The 27,481-nt window shown below is 34.2% G+C and overlaps 1 protein-coding gene across 1 annotated transcript in view; it reads left to right on the top strand.

Moving 5' to 3' along the window:
• Positions 1-27,481, top strand: part of LAMA2 (laminin subunit alpha 2) — a 646,015-nt gene that overhangs the window by 322,471 nt on the left and 296,063 nt on the right. Inside the window, exons 10-12 of the mRNA XM_007190832.3 lie at positions 8,079-8,239; positions 22,509-22,649; positions 25,011-25,184. Coding sequence (XP_007190894.2) covers positions 8,079-8,239; positions 22,509-22,649; positions 25,011-25,184 — 476 coding nt within the window. The remainder of the gene's footprint in view (positions 1-8,078; positions 8,240-22,508; positions 22,650-25,010; positions 25,185-27,481) is intronic.

Here is a 27,481-nt window from a genome sequence, read left to right as displayed (position 1 = left end):
GTTGATGTACAATATTATATAAGTTACAGTTGTACAAAATAGTGATTTTTCAATTATTATAAAAACAACACATGGTCAAATAAAATTTTAACAGTAGGGAAGGGAATAAAATAAACAGCAAAGTGTCCTCTTCAACTTATTCACCCCTAGTCTCATTTCCAAATTTAATCACACTGATCCTTTCTTCCTATTAAGTTCTTTTGGAAGAACTTATCTTTCAAACGATATCTGAATAATATTCTTAGTATTTTTCATCACCGTTAAATATTGCCTATTGACTGTCCATCTTGGAACACAAACATTTCATTCATATCACCTTCTTCCTTCTTTCTACCATTCATATCTTTTTATCATTTTTTTCTTCTATGGTATTTTTAGCATGTTAAATAAAAAGTTTAAATTCCTATTTTTTGATTTATTAAAGTTGGACTTTATCCCTTGAGGTCATACTACACAAACTGAGAAAAAGACCATCCTTACATGCTCCCCTGATCTTCAACCTACTTGACAAAGTCTGTCAATTGCATCTTCACCTTTTCAAAAATTGTTTAGAGATATTTGGTTCCAGGCCAATAATTAATTTTTCTAATTTTAAATTGAAAGCAATAATCAATATTTGTAATATTATAATTAGATCTATTTTATTCAATATGGGCTTGAGTTGAATAATTAGACATATAACCGTGCTACATTTTTCTCTTCCTGTTTAGTCTGATGATCTCTTTAGGAAACAGTCTCAGATGTAGTCTAATGATTTGGATTTCTTAGTCAGAATGAATAACCAGATCGTGAGAAATGATGTTCACTATCTCATTGGCATTAACCTGATTACTAGAGAAAACCAAATATTTTGTGTGTGAATTTTCTGTTTCCTTAATTTTCTTTTTGGTGTAAGGTGGGTTTTTTTCCTCCATAGATTTGTAAGAGCTCTAATAGTATGTCATATTTGTTATGAACAGTTTCTAGATTTTGTGTCTCATTATTATAGATAAGAATTTTTAATGTATATAGTTTAAAAATTTTTATATAATCTATGAAAATTCAGAAAACCCACTTTAGCTATAATAATGACATTATGCTAAGATTATTATGCATAGTAATATTTTTCTATTGCATTTCTTACATGCCTTTATAATCCTAAAAGTCTTATCTACTCCAAGTTTAGATAAATTGTTTATTTCTTTAGTTTTTATTTCCTTTTATTCTTCCAGTTTTATTGAAATATAATTGACATACAACACTGTTTAAGGTGTTCAGTATAATGATTTGACTTTCATACTTCATGAAATGATGACCACAATAAGTTTAGTGAACGTTCATCATCTCGTATAGATACAAAATAAAAGAAAAAGGAAAAAATTTTTCCTTGTGATGAGAACTCTTAGGATCTACTCTGTTAACAACTTTCATGTATAACATACAGCAGAGTTCATTGTATTAATCATGTTGTACATTACATCCCTTGTACTTATTTATCTTATAACTGGAAGTTTGTACCTTTGACCACTTTCATCTTGACCACTTGATTTCTTTATATGATACTTAATTCTTTAATCCATCTGAAATTTATTTTGGTATATTTTATAAGAAAAGTTTCTAACTGCATTTTGTTTTTCTAATAGTCTCTTTTAATTCACCTATATTTAATATTATTTTTGTTTTTGTAAACATATTAAATACAGTCCCCCCTTATCCCTGGGGGTATGTTTCAAGATTCCCAGTGGATGCCTGAAACTGTAGATGGTACCAAACCCTGCATATACTATGTTTTTTTCCTATACAGACATACCTGTGATAAAGTTTAATTTATAAATTAGACACAGCAAGAGTAACAACAACTAATAATAAAATAAAACAGTTATAGCAATATACTATAATAAAGTTATGTGAATGTGGTCTTTCTCTCTCAAAATATCTTTTTGTACAAATTCCATGCCATTTTCATCTTAACCAAACACTTATCATGCCCTGTGGTCAAAACTTTTACAATTTGAGGTGCAACAGCAAAACTATCACAAATTTCTTTTTCCTTTTTCACAATTTCATAGATAGAAGATTTGTTCTTATGGTAGACCTTAACAACCTCAGCATACAGTTTGTCTTTCTTAAGTTGAAAAATTTCACCTTTTCACTTCAAGGAAGCATTTCATGGCTTCTCTTTGGCATATCTGAATTGCCAGTATCACTACTCATATTTTGGGGCCATTATTAAGTAAAATAAGGGTTACTTGAACGCAGGCACTGCAAAACCTTGACAGTCAATCTGAAAACCAATATGACTACTAAGTGACCAGTGGGATGAGATATGCTGCAAAAAGGGATGATTCACATCCTGGGCAGGATAGAGAGGGAGGGTGCAAGATTTCATCACTGTACTCAGAATGGTACTTGGTGTTAAACTAATGAATTGTCTCTTTCTGGAATTTTCCATTTAATATTTTTTGACTGTGTTTGACCACAGGTTAACTGAAACCATAGAAAGTGAAACCACAGATAAGATAGGACAGCTCTATGTTTATTTTATAATTTGTATCTGTTACTAGTATTCTCTGCTATCTATTTGATTCTGCAGTTTGAGTTTTCTGCTAAGTCTTTATCAGGGCCTTGTTTTCTTGTGTGTTTCATGATTGTGTGTGTGTCTGTGTGTCTGTGTGTGCACATACCTGTGTATTTTCTAGTTTACCCTTTCAGAAGTCTTGAGTTTATATGTAAAGTTCTCTGATATGTCCTCCTAACTTGAGTAGTACCTAGAATTTGTCTTTTGTTCCATAAAACCATGCTCCATGCTCTAGACTAGTTAATCAGAATTAGTCAACTTCAGGAAAGACACTGGTTTAAGGACAGGCTTACCACTCTAGAAAGTAATTTTTTTAGTTTCTGATCTCCAAGGGGTTTCTCTATTTCATAACAGCACAACCATTTTATATATATCTCTCTCTGCTAACTGTCTATCTTTAATTTCATCCTGCATAGTCAAGTGTTCTGAACAAGGAAGTCTTTATGGACATTTACTTCATAATATTTCCAGAAACAAACATTAATAGACATTGTTTATTACTTGCAGTATTTCTGCATTTGGTCTCAAGGTCTGGAGATTTTAACATCAGAAACAAATATTAATTTGGGGGAATGCTTCTGCAACCTTTATTGAACGGCTTTTCCATTTGACTTATACATACGATTTAAAAAAATAAATATATTAATGTTAAACGATACAGGCATACCTCAGAGATATTGCAAGTTCAGTTCCAGACCACTGTAATAAAGCAAGTCACACTAATTTTTGGTTACCCAGTGCATATAAAAGTTATGTTTACACTATACTGTAGTCTCTTAAGTGTGTAATAGCATTATGTTTAAAAACACAGTATCTTAATTAAAAAAATACTTCCTTGCTAAAAAATGCTAACCATCATCTGAGCCTGTAGTGAGTTGCAATTTTTTGCTGGTGGAGGGTCTTGCCTTGATGTCAATGGCGGCTGACAGATCAGGGTGGTGGCTGCTGAGGGCTGGGATGGCTGCGGCAATTTCTTGATATAAGACACCAGTGAAGTTTGCCACGTCGATTGATTCTTCCTTTCATGAACGATTTCTCTGTAGCATGTAATGCTATCTGATAGTATTTTACACACAGTAGAACTTCTTTCAAACTTGGAGTCAATCTTCTTAAACCCTGTGGCTGCTTTATCAACTAAGTTTATGTAATATTTTAAATTCTTTGTCAGTTCAATAGTCTTCACAGCATCTTCACCAGGAGTAGAATCCATCTCAAGGAATCACTTTCTTTGCTCATCCAGAAGAGGCAACTCCTCATTCATTAAAATATAACATGAGATTGTGGCAATCCAGTTCCATCTTCAGGCTCCACTTCTAATTCTATTTCTCTTGCTGTTTCCACCACATCTGCAGTGACTTTCTGCACTGAAGTGTTGAACCCTTCAAAGTTATCCTTGAGGGTTGGAATCAACTCCTTTCCAACTCCTGTTAATGTTGATATTTTGGCCTCTTCCCATGAATCTCAAATGTTCTTAATGGCATCTAGAATGGTGAATCCTTTCCAGAAGGTTTTCAGTTGACTTTGCCCAGATCCATCAGCAGAATCACTGTCTATGGCAGCTGTAGCCTTAGGAAATACATATTTTTAATGATAAGACTTGAAAGTCAAAATTACTTCTTGATCCATGGGCTACAGAATAGATGTTGTGTTAGCAGGTCGGGAAACAACATGAATTTCATTATACATCTCCATCAGAGCTCTTGGGTGACCAGGTTCATTGTCAAGATGATCAGTAATATTTTGAAATGAGTCTTTTTTTTGAGCAATAGTTCTCAACAGTGGGCTTAAAATATTCAGTAAACCATCTTGTAAACAGTTGTGCTATCATCCAAGTAGAGTAGATTTAGTATAATTCTTAAGGGCCCTGGGATTTTTGGAATGGTAAATGAGCATTGACTTCAACTTAAAGTCATCAGCTGCGTTAGCTCCTAATAAGAGAGTCAGCCTGTCCTTTGAAGATTTGAAGCCAGGTGTTGACTTCTCCTCTCTAGCTATAAAAGTCCTAGATGGCATCTTCTTCCAATAGGTGCCTGTTTCATCTAAACTGAAAATTTGTTGTTCAGTGTCCTCACCTTCACGAATTATCTTAGTTAGATCTTCTGGATAACTTGCTGCACTTGCTGCCTCACCTGACACACTTATGTTATGGAGACGGCTTCTTTCCTTAAGCCTCATTAAACAACTTCTACTAGCTTCAAACTTCTCTGTAGCTTCCTCACCTCTCTCAGCCTTTATAGAATTGAAGACAGTTAGGGCCTAGCTTTGGATTAGGCTTTGGCTTAAGGGAAGGTTGTGGCTGGTTTGATCTATCCAGACCAATAAAACTTTCTCCATATCAGCAATAAGGCTGTTTCACTTTCTTAACATTTGTGTGTTCACTGGAGTAGCACTTCTAGTTTCCTTCAGAACTTTTCCTTTGCATTCACAACTTGGCTAACTGGTGAAAGAGGACTAGCTTTAGACCTTATTTCGGCTTTTGACATGCCTTTCTCACTAAGCTTAATTATTTCTAGCTTTTGATTTAAAGTGAGAGACATGCAACTTTTCCTTTCACTTGAGCACTTAGAGGCCATTGTAGAGTTATTAATTGGCCTAATTTAAATATTGTATTTGAGGGAACAGGGAGGCCTGAGGAGAGGGAGAGAGATGGGAAATGGCCAGTCTGTGAGCAGTCAGAACACACACAACATTTATAGATTAAGTTTGCTGTTTTATGTGTGTGTGGTTAATGGTGCCCCAAAACAATTATAATAGTAACATCAAAGCTCTGATTGCAGATCACCATAACAAATATAATAATAATGAAAAAGTTTGAAATATTGGGAGGATTATCCAAATGTGGCACAGAGACACAAAGTAAGTAGATGCTGTGGGAAAAATGGTGCCAATAAATGTGCTCAATGCAGGGTTGTCACAAACCATCAATGTGTAAAAAACAAAATACCTGCAGAGCACAATAAAACAAAGTGAAATAAAATGAGGTATTTATATTACCAAAATAAATTCTACTAGGTCATCACAGAAGGTCCTTTTAATTTACAGTACTTTAGGGTTCAGCTTGGTGATTATTTTATTAAGGATTTTCTCATCTGGATTCATATGTTAACTTGTTCCTGGCTCTGACACCTGCCAGCTGTGCTACCTTGGCAAATCACTAAATTTCTCTGTGTCTTAGTTTCCTCATCTGTAAAGCGGGGAAGATAATAGGGTCTACCTCATATTGTTATTTTGAATGTTAACTCAATTAGCATACGTGTAGTGTGTAAGCAAAGTGTAATGCCTAGCATAAAATAAATGCTATTTAAATATTAGTCGTTATTTTTATTTTGGATTATCTTTGTTAGATTTTTATATCATGTATTCACTAGCTTAATAAACTGAATTACATACCTCTCTGTTTTTTATATGTTCCATAAGAGTTTCAAACTTTGAAAACACTGTAAAAATTAACTGGTACTGAAATATTTTTGTGGGAATTCTTTCATCATTTGTCCTCTTTTGATATCCTTAATTAGCTTTGTCTAAGTTTCCTTTTATTGCTTCCTTTTCTTTTTGCTTATGTTTCAAATCTACCTTCTTTCCCAGGGTGTTCATTTTGGTTTTTTAAATTTTTTTATAATTACATGAATTAAGTTTTAATTTATTTACATTTTTTTAAATAATGGAATATTTAAGCCTAAAAGTTTGGCTTCAGGTTTTCAAAATCCAATGAACATTGCTAAGTTCCTTTCTTACTGCCTTTATATTCTATTTAAAAAACTATTTGATCTGCATTTGAAGTCTTGATTTTCTTTTTAACCTAATAGTTATTAGGAAGGAATATTTATTAATTTTTAGAGTGGCTGAGTTTTGTATAAAATTCTATCTCCATGTTTGATATTCATAATTAATTTAATCCTAATTTAATGTGGCATTTGTTACAAATATAGAAGTAGCAATTTATGTTAAGAAAATAAGCCTTAAGTAATTTCTGCTTTGAGAAATTGAACATTTTTGTGGATTAGTTAATGATAAGCTACAATAAATATTTATATGCCATTTAATATATAATTCAACATTATTAGATTATTCAAATTTTTGTCTTTTGCTTTTTACTAATTCATGTGTAAATATTTAAAGTTGGTAGGTTAATGTCATTCTCAGCCATTGATTTTGGGGCAGTTTTTCTTTGATTTCCAATATCTTTCATTGTCTATATTTTTTTGTACTTCTAATTAGTGCTTATTTGGAACATAAATATAATAACTTAAATTATGTTTTTATTGTACCTTTAGTAATGTAAACAGAGAGCTTGTTCTATTGAATTTATTTTAATTGAATTCAACTTTGGCCCTCATGAGTATTACTACAACTGTTTTTAATTTTCTATATGCTTTCCTAATGTATATTTACCTTCTTTTATTTTTAATATTTCTTGTCATTTTGTCTATTTCATGTGAACATTACATGCACATATTTTTAATCAAAAGAGTAAGACTAACTCACTTATATATTGTTAGTATGTATGTTTGGCACTTTCTCTGTCATTGTTTTATGTTTTCTCAGCATAATGTTTCCTTGCTTTTTTCTCCCTTCTTTTGTTTTTTGAGTGGACTATATTTTACTGATTTGCTCTTATATTTTTCCAGATTTTGAAGGTCAATAACTTGTATTCATTCATGTGTTTTTTTTTTCTATTTTTCTAATCAAAGACAAGAATAAAAATTGTCTTTTGCATTTCTCTATTTAAAATGAAAAAGCAAATTTAAACGGCTATTATTTCCCTCCTCTATTCCTTTTTATCCCCCAAATATGTATTCCCATGAACACCCTCGGTCTCTTTTAAAAATTTACTTTATTGAAGTATAGTTGATTTACAATGTTGTGTAAATCACAGCCAAGTGATTCAGTTATAGATAAATATACATTCCTTTTCATGTTCCTTTATGTTATGGTTTATCACAGGATATTAAATATAGTTCCCTGTGCTATACAGTAGGACCTTGTTGTTTATCCATTCTCTATATAAATAATTTGCATCTGCTAATCCCAAACTCCCAGTCCATCCTTCCCCCAACCCTCTGTCGCTTGGCAACCACAAATCTGTTCTCTAGGTCTGTGAGTCTGTTTCTGTTTGGTAGATAAGTTCATTTATGTCATATTTTAGATTCCACATATACGTGATGTCATATGATATTTGTCTTTCTCTTTCTGACTTACTTCACTTAGTATGATAATCTCTAGTTGTACCCATGCTGTTGCAGATGGCATTATTTCATTCTTTTTTATGGCTGAGTAATATTCCATTGTATATATGTACCACATCTTCTTTATCCATTCATCTGTCGATGGACATTTAGGTTGAACACCCTTAGTCTTTTTCTTTGTTGTACTTAGTGATGTCGTACTTAGATGATTGTTGTTAGGTTTTTTTTTTCAAGTAGTTTATTTTTACGCCCAAGGCACTTTCCCATCTTGTGATTGTCTGAGGGGGGTTATGAGTCAGTTAGAAAATATTGATATGTGTCTCATCTACCATTAGGTCTGGCACCTGGGTCCTGTCATTGCAAACCTGGCTTCAGAGGGGTGAGCTGTGATCGGTGTGCCAGGGGCTACACTGGCTACCCAGACTGCAAACCCTGTAACTGCAGTGGTGCAGGGAGCACAAATGAGGACCCTTGTTTTGGATCCTGTAACTGCAAGGTACGTTGTTTATTCTAGTAATGTCCCGTTGTTTAGAGCAAAGACCATTTTTCTTGGTTTCTCTCGTATATCTGCAGGCATTAAGCAATTGGAACTTCTGTAAATCTCCATTCTCTATTCTATTGGTGGCATTCCTGTAAGTGTCTTTAGAACCAGGTTCACTGCAGCAAGACACATGCCATTTGTCTAAAAACCTACAAATACAGACGATAAGTCACCTTAGGAATGTGTTATTTTATAACAAAAACACGTTTCCCCCACTACCTATCTAGTCTGTTAATTTTAAAATACACAACACTAAAACTAGCAATCCTTTAAATCTACTGTACACTCAAAACTACTTTAGCTTTGTATCTAATTCTGAAAATAATTCTGTCAAGGGTTTTATTCTAGATTTTTAAATAATCTTCTGAATTTGAACCCAGATAGGTCTGAAAATACCATGTTCAAAATCCTCTGTTTAATTACCAAATAATGTGAGAAACCCTAGTGGAATTGATTAAACGCTCAATATTTCCTCCCAAGAGTACTTTCAGAAATGCAACTTTATTTGTTGTATACACTCAGATAATAGCTCATCGTGTTAACACCAAGGGATATATTACACCTGCAGCTTATACACATAGGGGAAACATAGAGGCAAGCCCAAGTCTAAAATGATAAAACTGATTTCCTTTAGCTATAGTAATCGGTTCCAAAACGTTCAGATCAGACAGTGTTAGCTATATTAGCTGAGAGAATAAACGCTCCATTGAAAAAGTTAGCATTCCATACTGATGTAAAAATAAATGTTACTTCTTTTTTTCTTTGTTCTCAAACATAAGTGGAATCTTATTAAGAATCTTTCCTTTATTAATTCATTAGTCTTATCTAGGCAGCTATAAATTATATGCTGATAGTTGTTACATGAGTGTGTATATGTATACAAATGTTAGACCATAAAATAAGAAGTAAATATTAGTATTGATGTTGAGTGTTCATTTATTGGGACAGGAATGTCTGAAATATGAAGCTAAATACTATAATAGTTATATAATAAGTATATGTTTTATCAAGGATAATTTAGGTACCTATCTTGGACCACTGAAACAATAAAACTCCTGTCTATATAAACAGGCAGAAAGTCTACAGCCCATGGTAAAGAGTTGCCATGTACTGAAATATAGTAAATTAACTAGACTTAGTACCTTTTATTCTAATATTATCAGAAATGAAGACTTACACTTGTAGATCAAGACTGGGGTGGTCTGTGGGTGATCACTTTTTAAAGGACACCACCTCTCTTCATCCTGTATGTCTTTTGGGGCAATCCTAGAGGCTCTTAATGCACCTTCTCTAATATTTACCAAATATGTTTCCTGTGTGTGATTTATTCCTTTTCCAAAACTCCACAGAAATCTCTAACCTTTATCACTTGCTCAAATAAAGGACAGACACAGCTGTGCTTAAAATGGAAGAGAAACCTCCTGAGTCTCTAGAATATAGGAAAACAAACTGGAAAAAAAAGAAAGGGAGCTCCCCTGGTGGCACAGTGGTTAAAAATCCACCTGCCAATGCAGGGGACACGGGTTCGAGCCCTGGTCCAGGAAGATCCCACATGCCGTGGTGCAACTAAGCCTGTGCACCACAACTACTGAGCCTGCACTCTAGAACCTACGAGCCACAATTACTGAGCCCACGTGCCACAACTAATGAAGCCCATGCGCCTAGAGCCTATGCTCCGCAACAAGAGAAGCCACTGCAATGAGAAGCCCGCACACCGCAACGAAGAGTAGCCCCCGCTCGCCCCAACTAGAGGAAACCTGCACGCAGCAATGAAGACCCAAAGCAGCCAAAAATGAATTTTAAAAAAAAATTTATAAGAAAAAAGAGAAAGGGAATATTGTTACACACATACTATTTATAGAAGGGAGACACCCAGTATATTTGGGAGGAAAGAGTAACAAACACATAAAGGAGGCAGACCGCATTCATTTTCCTTGAAAAATATATAGAGAGAGGCTAGAACAGGAGAGTTGTCGCCATTAGCAGAGATCCGAGGGATAGTTCCTCGAGCCACCACCTGCTCTCTGCCTGCCTCAATATTGCACTGTGAGTGATTATAATCCTAATAAGAAAAATGCCTTCTACAAAGTCACTTGAAGCTCTACATAGACAATTAAAACACAACAATAAGTAGCAATTAAGAAATCACAAAAGAGAATGAAAAATTAAGTAACTAGCATCATGAAAAGAGTTACCCTTCAACTATGTGATATTTTAAATAGATGACTATAAGTTCTTATAAACTAAATGTTTTTTGGGATAAAAACTTGCAGAAAGCAAGTCTCAGTAGATATCTACATAATTTTAAAAGTCATGAATTATATGCATGTTTAACAAAAATATGATTTGACATAGGATTGTCAGCTGATTATTCAAAACAACATGTATCAAATGCTACTTAGCAAGTAAAACATTATTGAGAAGCTAAGATACTAGAGACTTAAATTCAGGTAAAGTGATATCTATAAAAGTGTTCATCTCCAAAATGTGTATTAACCAGTAAATATTTGCACATTTATTCTTTTTCACTATAATATATAACAGTTTTCCATAATTTTCATTAGAAAAAAATATTTACTGAAGTTTGTAAACATTTTAAGAAAGTACTTTGTCATAAAGTCTTGGGCCTAAATTTATTTCTATTGTAAATTTTAAATGACTAACGTTCTATTAAAATGCAGTACTGAGAAAAGTTGACACCGCTTTTCCCATTTCTGCCATTTCAAATACAAGTATTCTGGATAAAACAGAGCAAATAAATTTGCAATCACGTAGATTCAGGAAAGAAAAGGAATTTCTTAGATGTTAAACCAAAGAGGGAAGTCTAAGTTAAGCATAAACTCAAGCAAAACTGTGCAGTTAAGGTCATGGGAGGTGGTGGGGGGTGGGAGACTGGTCATAGCCCTAAGATGGGGGTTAAAGTTTAGAGTTTTAATGGCTTTTCTGAGACTTGACACTAGGATTTGGACTCACTGAGGGAAATTGGAACTGAATTCACTTAAGCTTAGACTCTAGAAATGTCCCCTGGCAGTGAAACAAACAGGCATGAGAAAATTGCACCTGCAAGCTAGGAGTGGCAACTAGAAAACATTCTCTTTCCTTTGGGGCTCTAGGTGGGTAAAAATAGTGCATTGTCAAACCCTCAAACCTGTGTGCCACATGGGAATGGGGTCAGTTTTATTCTCCCTCTCTGTGCTAGAATTCTTCAACAAGTCAAGCAAATGGTATTCCCACAGGAAAGAAAGTATAGCCTTAACTGACAGTGAGCTCACTGGAAAGCAGTATACTGCACAAAAGGAAGATAACTACAAAAGAGAATCAGAAGTCATAAAATTCAGAATATTTGTACACTAAAAATTAAAAAAAAATAGGATAGTCTAAAAAAATTATATAAACATAAAATATGTAATCATAATTTTATAATATAAACAATAGAATAAAGTATGTAGAAAATGTACAGTCATAAAAATATGACTAGAAAATAAAAGAACAAAGAAAGAAAAAATAGGAAAAAACAACACAAAATAAGGCACTATATTAAAAGAATAAGCAGGTGTGGAAAAAAGTTACTGTAATTTACTTCTAGAAATAAAAATACATGTAGTCATTGAAATTTAAAATTCAGTGAATGGGTTGAACAAGAGATTAGAAACTGCTGGATAGAGAATCAGGAATACAGAATGAAGGAAATTACTTATAAATTGTCATAGGGAGGTAAAGAAATAAAAATATGAGATGCTAAGTGGCATGGCTGCTAGAATGATTAAAAAAACAACATAAAATTTAGCAGGACTGGCCAAAGAAGAGATTAGATGAAACTGGGGAGAAACAATATTCAAGAAATAATGAAGGAGTAAAGAATTATGTAGAATTAAAGAAAATTATACATCCTTTGAAGAAGATTAAAAAAAAAAAAAGGCCATCAGCAGGGCTTATAGTAGAAACCCTGCCCACTAGTCAAGACAAAGAGAAAAACATTAAAACTAGAGACAAATATCACATTATTGTGTTTCCCACTAATAGTTCAACTTCACCGAAAAAACTTCTCAGAATATATTTACTTTAGTCAAAGAATTTTGAACCCAGAAGAGTTTCACTGGATTGCAGAATACAAGAATCAGTCTATAAAAAGCAGTAGCATTTCTATACACTAGTGATAACCAATTAGGAAATGTAATAAAAATATTTAGAATAGTAACAAAACTATGTGGTGCTTAGAAATAAATGTTCTCAAGTACAGGTATTTTTTAAGAGATTATTGAAGACCATAAAGTAATATTTAAAATGGGGAGATAGCTGCTAATATCAAGTGCTGGTGAAAATCTGGAGAAATGGAAATGCTGTTATTAGGATGAGTTAGTACCACTACTTAGGAGGCCAATATGGTATTATCTAGTATCATTAAAGATATTAAAAACCTGTCAGCCAGCAACTCAATATCTAGATGTTTACCCCAAAAGAATCTTATATAACATGTATAAAGGGGCGTATAAAAGCATGTAAAAGATGTTCAACATGGACCTACTTGTTACAATGAAAATTAGGAAAAATCTAAATATCCCTAAAGAAGAAAAATAAATTATAATATATTCATGTAATGTGGTATAAGAAACAACTCGAGTGAGTGAAATAGGTCTTATGTGTAAGAACACTGATAAATTTCAGGTGAAGTGAAGGGAAAAAATGCCATTATGTTATCATTTATGTAAAGTTGTAAAACATAAAACATTCGATGAGCACACAAATGTAAATTTTAAAAATTTAAATACATTGATATGATGTGTACTAATTTCAGAATAATAGTTAACTCTAGAGAAAGAGGGAAAGGAATAGGATAGAAGTGCAGTGAGAGAAGTGAGATTCAAATGTGCTTAAGTTTTATTTCTTTAAAAATATAGCTGAAGCACACTTGGGAAAATATTCATATTTTTTACCTCTAAGTTGTGGGTAGTGGATAATTATATATTATATGTACTTTTCTAATGCTTTAAAATAATTCCAGATTTAAACTTTCTCTAATTGAAGGGAAAAAAAGGATTTCCTGATTTAAAAAGCGGTAAACAAAATTTCTCAATACACTGTCAAATACTATTACCTCTACACATAAGATTTTCTGTTATATCCTTCTTCTGATAATGATATTACTGAGCACCCCATCCTAATTATATTTCAAAATATGAAAACAATGCAACACAAAAATATTTACTAATTGTTATGCATTATTAAAATTTTAAAAATTCTTCTCTCTTCTGGTAAATTACAAGAGATAAGACAATCTCAGATATATGACAAATCAAGTAAATGTAAATGCTGTTCTGACTCTTGGTATTTGTTCATTTTAAGTACTACATGCTAAAAATTGGCTCTTTTGAAGTTTGGTATCATATTATGTATCCAAGGTCAGCTGGATTGCAGGCTCTGATAAATAATAGACATAGACCTTGATCTAGGTAGGAACATGTGCTTTTATTTTTATCAAAGTCATAATGGAAAGATAAATAGTGAAGTAAAAGACTAGAAATCAAAATCTGCATTTTCATCTTGTTTTGCTTTGGGTTTTTTATTGCACTTTACATTAAGTTCTTACTGACGCACAAAATGATGTGATCCGACCTTGGTTTACCTCGCCAGAATATTCTTGAGCTTCAGCCGCTGTCTTCCAGCCTTGCTTAAATTTCTTGAGTCATCAACCTCTGTCTAACTCTGGAATTTTACAGATTCTATTCAGACTGCTGGGAAAACCTCACTCTGACCTTTCCCTTAGCTTACCTAGGCATTTTTCAAGGCTCAGTTCCACTTCTCAGCAAAGCTATCCTTTATCCCCCGGTATAAATCATTCTCCTGCCATAGTCACTTGTCACCTTTTTCTTTTCCTTTATGATCTTTTCACAATTTGCAATCCATTTAATGTCTATTGCACCTCTGTGATGACATCAAGTCTGTATATTTTCTTCATCATTGAAGAATAAGAAGATAACACAGTGGCTCATACATAAAAAAGAAGGAAAGGAGAAAAACTAAAAAAAGTGTGAAGCTTTGACAATTGCTTAAACTGTCTGATTCATATTTCTTAATTCATAAAATGATATTAAATCTTTCTTGCCCAAGTCTCAATAGGTGTAATTATAACATTGAAGCCCTGTGCAAATATAAAGTATAATCATAAATACCTGCTGGATTAATTTTTTGATTATTTATATTGTTTTTTACAAGTAGAGATGTTTCCATTCTTTTCCCCAATGGGATTTTTATGGTGTGTACTAATATTTTTATTAGTTTAAGTTTCCCTCCTCTTTTCCGTTTATGTACAGGAATGATTACCTCATTAACTTGTTAGGCTTGAACCCAGGGCATTTTTACAAGAGGCATTTGATTTATATATTTGATCCCAAATCTAAATTACAGATGTAAAATTTTTAGCATAAAAGGTACATGCCAGAATTTGTCTCTTGCAACAGTTACAGTTCAAAAATATTGTTTTTTCTAATATTAAAAGTTAAGGTTGTAAAAAGTGAGAACTAAATTTTCATTTATTTTCTTCTCTCTCTCTTTCTAACCCACCAAGTATTTATTATTTAGCCTTGGAACAATATATGTAAAGAGTAAACACTCAAGAAATAATGCTAATTATCTAATTATCCTTCTTTTGTTAACTTATTTTAACACTCGGGTGCATTAGAATGAAGGCCATAAAAGGAAAATCTGTAATTGACTACAAACACCCCACTAAACAAGCATGACTGCAAAATTTCTGAAGCAATTATCACACAAAGTAACTTAAATGTCACTGGAGATATTCCTGGTAACTTTGTCAATAGAATTCACAGTTGGCTAACAATCACAGATAAACATGTACTGTTGAAGTTGTTCCTAATTTATAAGAAGGTGGCTTCATGAGAAAGAATACAGGGAAACTATTGTGACTATATTTCTCAAGAGAGAAACTGTGCTAAGGAAACTATAGCAAAAAGAAAATTGATGTCAACCCAACAGTATCTCACTTCAAGAAAAAAGAACCTAGTCAGATTTTTCTAATTCAACTTTGTTTTTAGGAAAAAAAAAAAAGTACTAAAGACAAAAAGGACACTTATTACATATATTTTTTGTAGGGTAGGCCACAAAATATCTAATTAGATACTCAGCTAAATATGTTCAACAGAAATATGTATATAAAGCACATAGTTCTCTCTAACGGGATGAAAATTTGTTCTTGAGGGGCAAAAATATCATATCCATTTTATGTATAAGGCAAACATATTCACACAGTGCATCAGCACATGCAGTATATCTGTAGAATTAAAATTTCATGGTGGGGATGATTATGAAAAAAATGACTAAAGAGGCTCCTTAGGGATAAGATACTAAAAACTAGGTTGAGAACCACTGGTCTGAAGTGACACTTTTTATTATCACAATACGTAAGAGAATAAAAATATTTATTATGTGGATTAATATTTGACAATGAAAAATAATTAACTCTCATTAGTTCCTGTTTAATTTTTGTTAATATAACCAACTGGAATAATGGTTTAGAAATGAAAAAAACTAGAATATTTGTTTTTAGGAAAATATGGTCGTATAAGGGAATGTTAATCTCTAGAGTGGAAGTCTGAGCATTCTGGAAATTAAGTCTGGAGCATCCTGGAAATTACCTATTTCATAGGTTTAGGTATAAAAATAAGCATTAAATTTGCAAATTAGAAAGAATCACTATTGAACTCTAAATAAATAAAATATTAAAATAAATTTACTGGATTGACAAGAGCTACCCATTTGAAATGCTGAGAGAGAGAGAGTAGATTAGACCCCATTTTGTTTAGATAAACAGTTAAAACGACTTTTAAATTTTGTATTAAATTACATGTTAACAATTCTTTTTAAAGTTGATCAGTACAAAGAAGTGATAGAATAATAGCTAAAGGAGAGAGAAGTCTCATAATGACTGAAATAGTATTTGGGCTAGAAGTCACAGACTCTCACCATCATTATTAGGTATTCAGGATCAATTGTTTTCACATCCGTGCTTTAGCGACTGAGTTGGATGGTGACACATTATAAGGTATTTGCCTTTGAAGATCTTAGTAATATAAGTGGCAAGAAAAGAACAAAAACGATGGTTTTACTGTTTGGATTGATTGATTGATTTAAAAGCCCTACAATAGACATTCTTACATCTGTGAACATTCTAATTAAAGAGAACAGTGCTGCAGTAGCCTATTTTACTCCTATCATGCAAACCTTGGGATACACCTTTTTCAGCCTTATGGCTTTTCTGTCTTATTCTTCCTTCAGGGGGTTGGAGAACTTTGGTCATAAATCTGGTGTCAGATCCAGAGCATGTACTCAATACTCCTCTTAGGGCAGTAACTCCCTTGTGCCTTATATTATACTTATTTGTCCACGTTCTTACTTCCTTTGCTATAATTGTCTTGGGGGCATTTTTTATATTCCCTCTGGCATTTCATATAATGCCTTATATGTAGTAGCTCAGCTATGATTTGATGAATGAATAATAACAGAGAATAAAGAAACAGTGAGAAGTGATATACAGAACATTTATTAATAATTTGATATTGATAGCAAAGGAAATTAAAATGCTTAACGAACTTACCCATAAAGCAGACGGTTCATTCTCAAGCTGAAAATAAATTAGGAATACAATCAGGGGTTGCTTCGTGGATGACAGTTGTTGATGAGTCATAAAGAAGTTTTGAAAAAGCAATTATGCACCTGGGAACCCATAACAAGAATTGAAACCCAAGCTTCCAAGATCACATGTATTAGCAAACTACCAGAAAGTGGGGAAACTCTGTCTCTATGAAGGTGCAATAAAAGTCCTGGAACACCATGCTTCTGTGTTTGAATTGTGCCACTCTAAAAATCTAAAATTTATTAAATATCAAACTGTAATGTCCTCTAGTAATCACTGTTTTAAAACTAGTATCTTTTTAAAGAAAACTCTGGAGACACAATCCTTAAATAAGAAATTACTTAGATATATACTCTCTCAAGGGAGATTAGAAAACTAAAAAGGAAGTAGAACTTGATATAACTAATTAATTCTATACATGTCCAGAAAGCAGAGTGCTAGGGAGCTATAAAGATGTTCTCCCTGATTCTTCATTTTCCTACCAGCTTCAAGAGGCTCTTTAACCAGTCCATAAGGACACACATATAAGTAGGTACTATATCCACCATATTTACTATGTAGTGTTGGCTTAATATTCAACTGTAGTAGAGCTAGAGAAAAATCAGAACCAAGAACTTCTCAGTTGAATGAATCTAGCTCAGTCTGATTAGGAGCTAGAGAAAGTATGAAATAAAGAAAAAGTATGGTATAGACTCAGTACTGAAAAAGTAGAAGTCTAGAAACTTAAAGTGGTGGCTTCAAGCTGGGGTGCTATACAATATTATATAACGGGATGCTATAATATTATATAAGATATATAAGGATGGGATACTATACAATATTATATAATTTAGATAGTTTTTAATATTTTAGATATATTTAGATATATATATTTTATATATTTTATACAAGCAATTATCAACTCATAAATTTGCAAAATATTTTAGATCCTGCCACAGGTCCTCAAGCTAATCCTATACTCAATTCACTTCAACCCTCTTCACAAGAAATTATCAACTCATAAATTTGCCATACAATATTATAAAATATATATATTTTATAATATTGCTTTATGGATAAGTTATCTTTTTTAAAAATATTTTCCAACTTTGCTTTTTTTAAAAAAATTTTTAATTAATTAATTAATTAATTAATTAATTTATGGCTGTGTTGGGTCTTCGTTTCTCTGCAAGGGATTTCTCTAGTTGCGGCAAGCGGGGGCCACTCTTCATCACGGTGCGCGGGCCTCTCACTATCGCGGCCTCTCGTTGGGAGCACAGGCTCTAGACGCGCAGGCTCAGTAGTTGTGGCTCACGGGCCTAGTTGCTCCGCGGCATGTGGGATCTTCCCAGACCAGAGCTCGAACCCGTGTCCCCTGCATTAGCAGGCAGATTCTCAACCACTGCACCACCAGGGAAGCCCCTGGGTAAGTTATCTTATATAAGATATATATATATATCTTATATAAGATATATAAGGATGCTTAAATATTATATAAGATATTATAAAATATCTAAAATATTTTGCAAATTTATGAGTTGATAATTGCTTGTGAAGAGGGTTGAAGTGAATTGAGTATAGGATTAACTTGAGGACCTGTAGCAGGATCTAACATATTTTGCCTCAAAGATTTGTCACAATAAACAAAGTAAAACTACCAGTTGGCTAACCTGTTTTTATAGGTGTAGACATCCTATTATCTTTACCATGGTGTGTTGGGGGACCCAAGACAACACTCGTTTTCAATGATTCACTAGAAGGATTCAGAACTCTGAAAAGCTGTTTTACTTGTGATTTATTAAAGTGAAAAGGATACAGATTAAAATCAGCAAAGACAAAAGGTGCATAGGGAAGAATCAAGGAGAGACCAAGCACAAACTTCCAGTTATCCTCTCCCAGTAAAATCATACAGAGAGTGGTTAATTCTCCCAGCAACAGCATGTAACAACACATATGAGGTATTACCAACCAGGAGAACTCACCCAAGTCTTGGTGTCCAGGGTTTTTATTGGGGGTCAATTAAGTAGATATGGAGTCCTCATATAACTGGCCTTATTTACGCAGTCTCCAGTATCCCCAGAAGTCAAACTGATACAACAAGGCCAGGGTCCCAGGTAAACAAAACTAGGCATTCACCATAAATCACATCATTAGCATAAAATATCTGGTGTGACTCCTTGTTTCAGGTATACAAAGACATTCTTAGGACTTCCCTGGTGGTGCAGTGGTTAAAAATCCACCTGCCAACAGGAATAGAGACACAGATGTAGAGAATGAACTTGAGGACACGGGGAGGGGGAAGGGTAAGCTGGGATGAAGTGAGAGAGTGGCATGGACATATATACACTACCAAATGTAAAATAGATAGCTAGTGGGAAGCAGCCGCATAGCACAGGGAGATCAGCTCAGTGCTTTGTGACCACCTAGAGGGGTGGGATAGGGAGGGTGGGAGGGAGACACAAGAGGGAGGAGATATGGGGATATATGTATATGTATAGCTGATTCACTTTGTTATAAAGCAGAAACTAACACACCATGTAAAGCAATTTTACTCCAATAAAGATGTTAAAAAAAAAAAAAAGAATCTTCCTGCCAATGCAGGGGACACGGGTTCGAGCCCTGGGCCGGGAAGATCCCACATGCTGCGGAGCAACTAAGCCCGTGCGCCACAACTACTGAAGCCCGCGGGCCTAGAGGTCGTACTCCACAACAAGAAAAGCCACCACAATGAGAAGCCTGCACAATGCCAACCAAGAGTAGCCCCTGCTCACCGCAACTAGAGAAAGCCCACGAGCAGCAACAAAGACCCAACACAGCCAAATAAATAAATGAATAAATAAATAAGTTTATTTAAAAAAAAAAAAAAAAGGACATTCTTAGCAGGCAAGATATTCTAAGAGTTTATAAGTTATCTCCCAGGAGCTATTCAAGGGACAGTCTTTTCAGTTTAGAAAGTGCAGGGTTTGAGTACTCTAAGCCCATTGAATTAATCCTTTGCTGCACCAATATAGTATTGAAAGATTTCTTTGTTCCAGTGTCTCACGTTTCATGGACATTTTACTTGCTATGGACAACTTAGGTGCCTCAAGTATAGTTCTGTTGATTTATCTCCTGCTGAATAACTTTTAATGACTTTACACCAATTCCTGTGAGACAAGACCCATATCTCTTAGGGTAGCCTTAAAGGTTTATTACATGAAGTCAGGGGCCCTGGAACCCAAGTACCAAATTAAGTTCCTAGCATATAAGAAATATTCGATACATTTTTTTAAAGAGTAAATACTGAATGAATCTTCTAAGCTTTGAATTATTTCTTATTCCTAATATCTTTACTAACATAAGCCTCTATTCTGTCCCCTCCAACAGGTTGAATTTTTAAACCATGCTCCAAAGTTTAAGTCAAATTCCACTCCTGTCATAAATCCTCCTCAAGCCTTCATAGCAGAAACTAGCCCCTCCTCGTCTGTGTTGCCATAATTTAATTTATTTCTGAGATGCCCTTTTCATATTCCACCTTGCCTTAAGGTTGATGGTAAATGTATCTTTTTACCCAACTCTAGATGCTGGCTTGTAAAAACAGAGACCTTGACTCACCCATCTTTATAGTCCCTAGAATGTCTACCCTAATGTGATGCTTCGGTTTATTAAATTAAATTGAATATTGCTATTATTTAATCATTACTTTTCAAGGTCATATTGCCAGGCGAAAATGTAGGTACAGAAAATGTAACTAATGTCTGAAAGTTTCTAATTGTTGAACTCAGTCTGAATCTCAGAAAAGTGGTATTCCAAGCTTTCAAATTAGAGTAAATGAAAGTAGATTAGACCAACCACATAAGAACACAGTGTACAGAACAGCTGTACTGTGTCTTCAACAGGATAAGCTAAATTATAATTATAGATATGTTTCATCTTTCCTGCCTGTGTACTCTTCTGAAGATGCTCTCAACTTCAGGGTTTTGGGGATTTATTTGTCACCTTAGGTCTGAAATTAGTTTGATTAGTTTTGTTGACATCTACCATCTCAAAAAATCTGAAATTTACCTTAGAAACAAAAACTAGCAAGAATATCAGTGCAGTCATTAAATCTGTGTACGTATTGGGAAGCTAAAGTTTGACACATGAAACGGGCCTAGAGATAGCTCTTTGTTTAGGCTCCCGGCAATGTAGAAATGGTTGAGGTGGTAAATAGCTCATAGAAATTGAGCCCAAAAGTTACTTTCAAATAAATTATTCTCTTGGATACAAGGAGAACTTCTTTGTTTATTTTTTATAAATTTGTCTATTTTTCTCTCTATTGTTCTTCCCTCTTCTGTCTTTCCCCCATGTTCTCAGATTTTATTATCCTATCTTCTGACCAATCTTGCTTTATTCGAAAATGTTTTTATGAAACATCTACTAGGTGAAAAATATGACCACCGAGAGACTTATTTACACAATAAAGTTTTATTAAGCTAGTGCTCAGTGTTGTACCAGGAACATTGCCATTTTCTGGTACTATAGAGGTAAGTAAGACAGGGTTCTACCTCTGAACGGATTATGGTATGTAGCTGGAGAGAATAATCTTAGAAGATACAGCAGTACATTTTTGTGGTTAGAATAGAGCAATGCGTAAAGGGCATTGGGAACACATTTGAGAGAGAAGTTAGTTCTCTAAGGAAAAGGAAAGCTTCAGAATTGAAGTAATAAGGGAATTCAAGGAAGAGGGAAAATGTGGAGCAAATTCATGTGTGGGGAATATTGAGAATCTGTTTCCTGGAAAACAGGGAACTTTCATTGAGAAGACATTAGTCAAGATTAACCATTCTTTAAATTGAGAGATTACACCCTTCCCAGTTTTTCATCATATAGTCAGCTTTCCCTGGCTTGAATCCCACCTATAAACAAATAATTTTTCAGTGTATTGGGCCTAGGATTAATGAAACCAATCTGGAGAGCAGTCACTGAATGAGAATTATTTTTTCCCATAATGTTACTATATAATTAACTGGCTATACCAACGTGTTAGAGGAAACACTGAAAATTAACTGGGGAAAATTTTCCTCCCTTCCTACTGGATCTCATCAGGGAAATAGTATAACTATCTGCCCCAGTTTCTCTACTTGTCAGATTCTTATGCTTGCTTCAAATATATGTATTTTTAATATGTGGTGTGAGAAGTATTTTACCATCTGTATAATTTCATTGTTCTATTCTACATCCATGTATTAGCTTAATGTCTTTTATTTTTATCATATATCATGTGTTCCTAAGAGGAAGTACTTCAACAACATAGAACGGTAAATAGTAAACCAAATGTCTAACTTATTGCTGTATTTATCATGACATTTACTCCATACCCTTGACAGAGATGAAGATCAAATTGTAACTTACTGCAGTAGATTAGAATCCAAATTATTTCCTATCAGTGTGGTTAGGACAGCATATAACTTAATAAGAAGCTTTTGAGAAGATTTTTTAAAATATCATTATACTTTAAATAAGGCTAAGAGGTAAAATGAAGAATAGAAAGCTTATATTTTTCTTAAACAGAAATAGAGACAATGCTCCATTTTGAAGGGCACCTCTGTTGCTAACTCACCTCTCTATTTATAGGAAAATGTCGAAGGAGGAGACTGTAGTCGCTGCAAATTCGGCTTCTTCAATTTGCAAGAGGATAATCCTAAAGGTTGTGCTGAGTGTTTCTGTTCAGGGGTTTCAGACAGATGTCAGAGCTCCTACTGGACCTATGGCAATGTAAGCAACAGCCTTTGAATCCTATGTGCTGCTCCACGGGGCTTCTTGCTATTGTTGTTGTTTTCCTTCTATAAGAAATTAAGTTTTTTTCTTGTAGTGAGCTTCTACTTAAACTTATCATGAAGAAGTGATGGAATTTTCTTTCAAATGCTAGTTGTGCCTCTTTGACCAAAGGCTTTAAGATTTTATTTGTACCGATGTGTAGACTGGAACCTCTTAGAATAAGCCAACACTAGCCTTTCTGGTGTCCATGATCATTATGTGAAGCAGTAACGGAATTAATGTTGCTTTAGCCTCAAGGGCAGGTGATTCAACAGAGAAAACATCAGATTGTGCTCTGAAGGATTATGTACTTCACTCACCAGTATTTTTGGTATACCCATTAATAAAAACACCTTTAATAACTATATACATGGTACATATTACCCACCAGCCTTTAGTTGTGATTTGATGTTGCCAGGGCCCTTTCTTCGTTAAAAGGAGACACTGAATTTGAACAATACCTTCATTCTTAATTGATTTAAAAAGTTCAAATTATTACCTGTTTAGTAGTTACTGGGATATTCTTCCTCTACCATAAACATAAACATGTTTCCCTTCCCACCTTCATTGCTCATCATACTCCCATTGCCTTTTCAACCCTTCACAGACAGCGATTGTCTCCTTATAAAAGAGGACCTTTGGGAATTTCAAATAGCCTATGTGGCAGCACTTAGGAGTACACAGTAACAGGAAACAGGCTGGGGAAAGAAAGAGAAACCTACAGAGTGAATGAGAAACTATACCATTTAGGGCTGAGTTTACTGAGAAGTTGAGTTCTTAGCCTTGGAGAGTCACTGGAGGATTTTAGCAGGAGACTGTTATGATTAGGGTTGGGTTTTACAAAGATCACTATTTTAATAAAACTGTCTTCCAAACACTACTCTTGCCTTTCAACTTCAGTCAGCTAACTAATCCTTAACACAACTATGAAAATTTTCTCTGCCTGTATTGCTTTTAAAGTCTGAAACATTATGAGTAGTTTCTGATTGTACTCTCATACCTAAATTTGAACCTATATATACTTTATCAAATGCATAGCTTTTGGAGCAGATTATATAGAACCAACAACACGTGAACATCTGGTCTAACTTCTTTCTTTTGTTTGTAGAGTCACACCTCACCCTCTAGACTGTTCCATTAATGTACTAAAGTTTTATGGTTAGCAGAGGAACAGAGGTAGAACTCAGCCTTGTTCTTCAGAAACTAGGTCCATTGATATTTCCATTTCAGTAGGTCTTCTGGAAAGAACTTTCTCTGAATCTCACTGGGCTGTCTTAGAATGTCTGATGATGACGTTGGAAAGGGAAGAGAAGGAAGTAATATGTATCTTGCAGTGTGGCTATCCCATAAGCTTTTACTTAATCTCTCTTTCTTTGACCAGGGCAGTCCCAGCAATTCCACAGCTTTGGGAGATGCAGAATCAAATGACCTCTACATAAGAAATTTTAAAAATATTTCATCCACATATTATCACCATTACCATTCTGCTCCCCATCACCTACAACACCAAGCAGCTCACACACATCTAGTGGGCCCCTGGTAGCCACAGACCCCAGTATCCAGTGTTTTGTCCTGACGAGGTTGGATGGTTCTGAATTGTAGCTGTGTGCCCACCCATGGCTGGAGTATAAACATGGAAAAGCAAATCATCATGTATTCCCTAATTCCTCCTTAAAGGCGCCTTCCTTCTCTGGGCCAAGGATCTAGGCTAGGAGTTCCTACAACACTTCCAACCTCATGGGAAGGAATAGGTACAGTATTGTGAGCTGGTAGATTCAAATGCCCTTGAGCCTCAAAGTTTAAATTTAAATATGTGAAAAGGAAGGAAATATTAAATGAAAAGCTACCTTTCATATCTTTTTTCTTCCTCTGCTTTACAAACACATATGTAACACCTTTTGAAATAATTTTTTCTATAAGAAACAGGAAATTACTAGTGGAGTGAAAAACATGAAAATCAAAGTTCAACTATTTGATAATTTATATAACATTATGTGTGATTTTGAATAAGTTTCTATTTTTAAGAAAGAAGTATTTGTAATCATGATTTTAAAAAAGCACATTGGATCAATAAAAGCAGGTTACAATATCATACCATCCAAACTCTTAGAAACATCAAGCAAAAAAATAATTGGTACATAAAGTTGAGAACATCTGATAAGTTTAATGATATTCACAACTCTCATATTTTTCTAAACTTTCATAGTTTTTGCATCTTTAATTTTCAAAAAATGAACACTACAGGAATATGAAAGAGAAAAGAAGTGGGTGGGGTTTTTTTTTTTCCCTAAGTAACGATGGTTGTGTGTTTTCTTTAAGATACAAGACATGAGTGGCTGGTATCTGACTGACATCTCTGGCCACATTCGAGTGACTCCGCAGCAGGATGACTTAGATCCACATCAGCAGATCAGCATCAGCAGCGTGGAGGCCCGACGAGCCCTGCCCCAGAGCTACTACTGGAGCGCGCCAGCTCTGTATCTGGGAAACAAAGTAAGTCCAGATAGTGCTTGCTTCTTGCTACTTTGCTTCAACTGATCAATAAGAATAATAGGTTTTATTTAGTCTTTCTTTAAAGAAAGATAAAATCAAATATATACTGTATTGAATTGCTGGAAACAGCTGAATCAGATTAAGTTGGACATTTCCGCCCTGCCCCGTGGGCCACAGCATCCCTACTTCACAACTCTACATAGTTGCTGTTCTGTGTCAACATTTTGAATCTACAAATAAATTAATGAAACCTCTAGGATATATTTTTGCAAAACAAATTATAGATATTGGAAGAGACGGTGTTATGTTTACCTGAAATAGCGGTTTTTCTAGAGTTGTCGATGGTGCAATACTTTTACTGAAGTTTTTCTCATCCGTTCTATTTCATTTCAAAACTGATATTCAAGAGAGCTACTTTTTCTACCTTGTCTGAATGTTAACTGGAAATGAAATTTATTACACAACTAATTTAATGCTTGCCATGAAGCTTATATAAACACCATATTTCCTGGAGCTCAGGAAGAGAACTACCCTAAGAGAAGTGCCAGACTGAAAGCACATGTTTGTTTCCAAGCCCACTCACACACATATAAAAACACACACAGATAAACAAATGTAGCAATCTCAGTAATGCAGGTGCTTTCCCCCCCACCCCCCGCCTGTTGTGGATTAACTTTATCTAGATAGGTTCCTTGGCTTTTATCATTTTATTTTATTTTATTTTGCTTAACAATTTGTTGGAAACAAAATTTGATATAGTAATTCTAAGTGGGAATATTTGCTTGGTCTGTGGAACTTAATACCTTTTCAGCTAATAGTTAAGTCACCTAATCACACCAGAAATTGTGAGAGTTCGAGAAAAATTCGTTTGCAAATTGATGCTATTTAAGCCTAGTTTTCACCTATAAGAATACAGCATTACTTTTGCAGAAATCTTCATTGATTAAATAAATAAAAATTTATTAATAGTTAGTGGTGTGTGAGTATTGAGATAGAAAACCTTACTAGTTCATATGAATGGGAACTAGTGGTTTTAGCTGACTGAAAACATTTTAATTCATGGCCTGTTTCTTATTTTTACAAGCTTCTGAATACCATTATGAAAAATGTGTAAATGAATAAAACACATTTTCATTGAATATGTATTTTTAAAGAGACAGTGTATATCGCATAACATTTTCTATCTGTAGTAAAATCCAATTAAACTTATACTTCAAAGCCCTTTCCAACAAGAAGTCCTTCTATCCTATTCTATTTAGGAACTTCCTGAATCCCCGACAAGAATAAAATAGCACATACGACTTGAATGTCTATAGCTTAAAATTGCCAAAAAAAATAAATACATACATAAACTGTCTTTTTTCTAACTGCTCTGAGGAGTTTAGAGAAGAGCCATTGGATGAGTTTCAGAGGTCTTACTTTTCTTACAATGGGGAAATTTACTTACAGATAGTTTTTAAATAGAATATTCTTTACCATATTTTCCATCATTTCTTCTTTGGTCATATGCTTTTTCTTTCTGTTGGCTGAAAATCAAACTGACAGAAGGAAAGCAAGCAAATGCGATATTAAATAGCATCAGAGCAAAGGATTTGGACATCCTGTTCGTAGTTGTTGGTTCCCAAAGATAACTTCCCTTATCCTGGCTGAACTGCTTCTTATATCCACCCACAATGAAGTACTTCATGTCCCCCACAGATCATTTTCACATCAAAAAGCTGTGCTTGCCTGTGCTTCAGTTTCCATTCAGTGAACAAAATAATTGTAACAGGGTGTGCAAATTGTTTGAATATGGAAGACATTTTTTAATGTAATGTGAAATCCCTCTGTGGTTTACGGTCAGATATCTCAGTATGAATGAAACAATTTGCCTTAATAACTGAACCATATAAATTTTTGATACTACAATAATACTGCCAGCTCTCACAGATTACCACAGTACATCTTAACTGTCATGTCATATCACATAAATTACAGTCATGATGACATGCTTAGCTTGGTTGATTTAATATCTTGCTAAGGAAATGGAAAATTGTAAGGCCTTGTTTGTAAATCCAGTAAAGCCACTTTTCTAAATAGTTGAGGCTAAGTTCTTTACCAGTAATTGCTGTAGGAATCAGAGCCATTGCCAGAATCTGACAGAAATAGTATATCAAGAAACTAGTATATCTGCTTAGATACTGAATTTCGTTTACATCCACGACCAGGGGGCTGTGGGTACATAATCCCTCCTCTGCCTTTTTATTGTTAATTCCTAAGTCAAAAAATGTATATATTTATGAGACGCTATTAGCTTT

Source organism: Balaenoptera acutorostrata, chromosome 14 (assembly GCF_949987535.1).
Source record: "Balaenoptera acutorostrata chromosome 14, mBalAcu1.1, whole genome shotgun sequence".
NCBI classification, from domain to species: domain Eukaryota; kingdom Metazoa; phylum Chordata; class Mammalia; order Artiodactyla; family Balaenopteridae; genus Balaenoptera; species Balaenoptera acutorostrata.
This window is presented reverse-complemented; position numbering and strand designations above follow the sequence as displayed.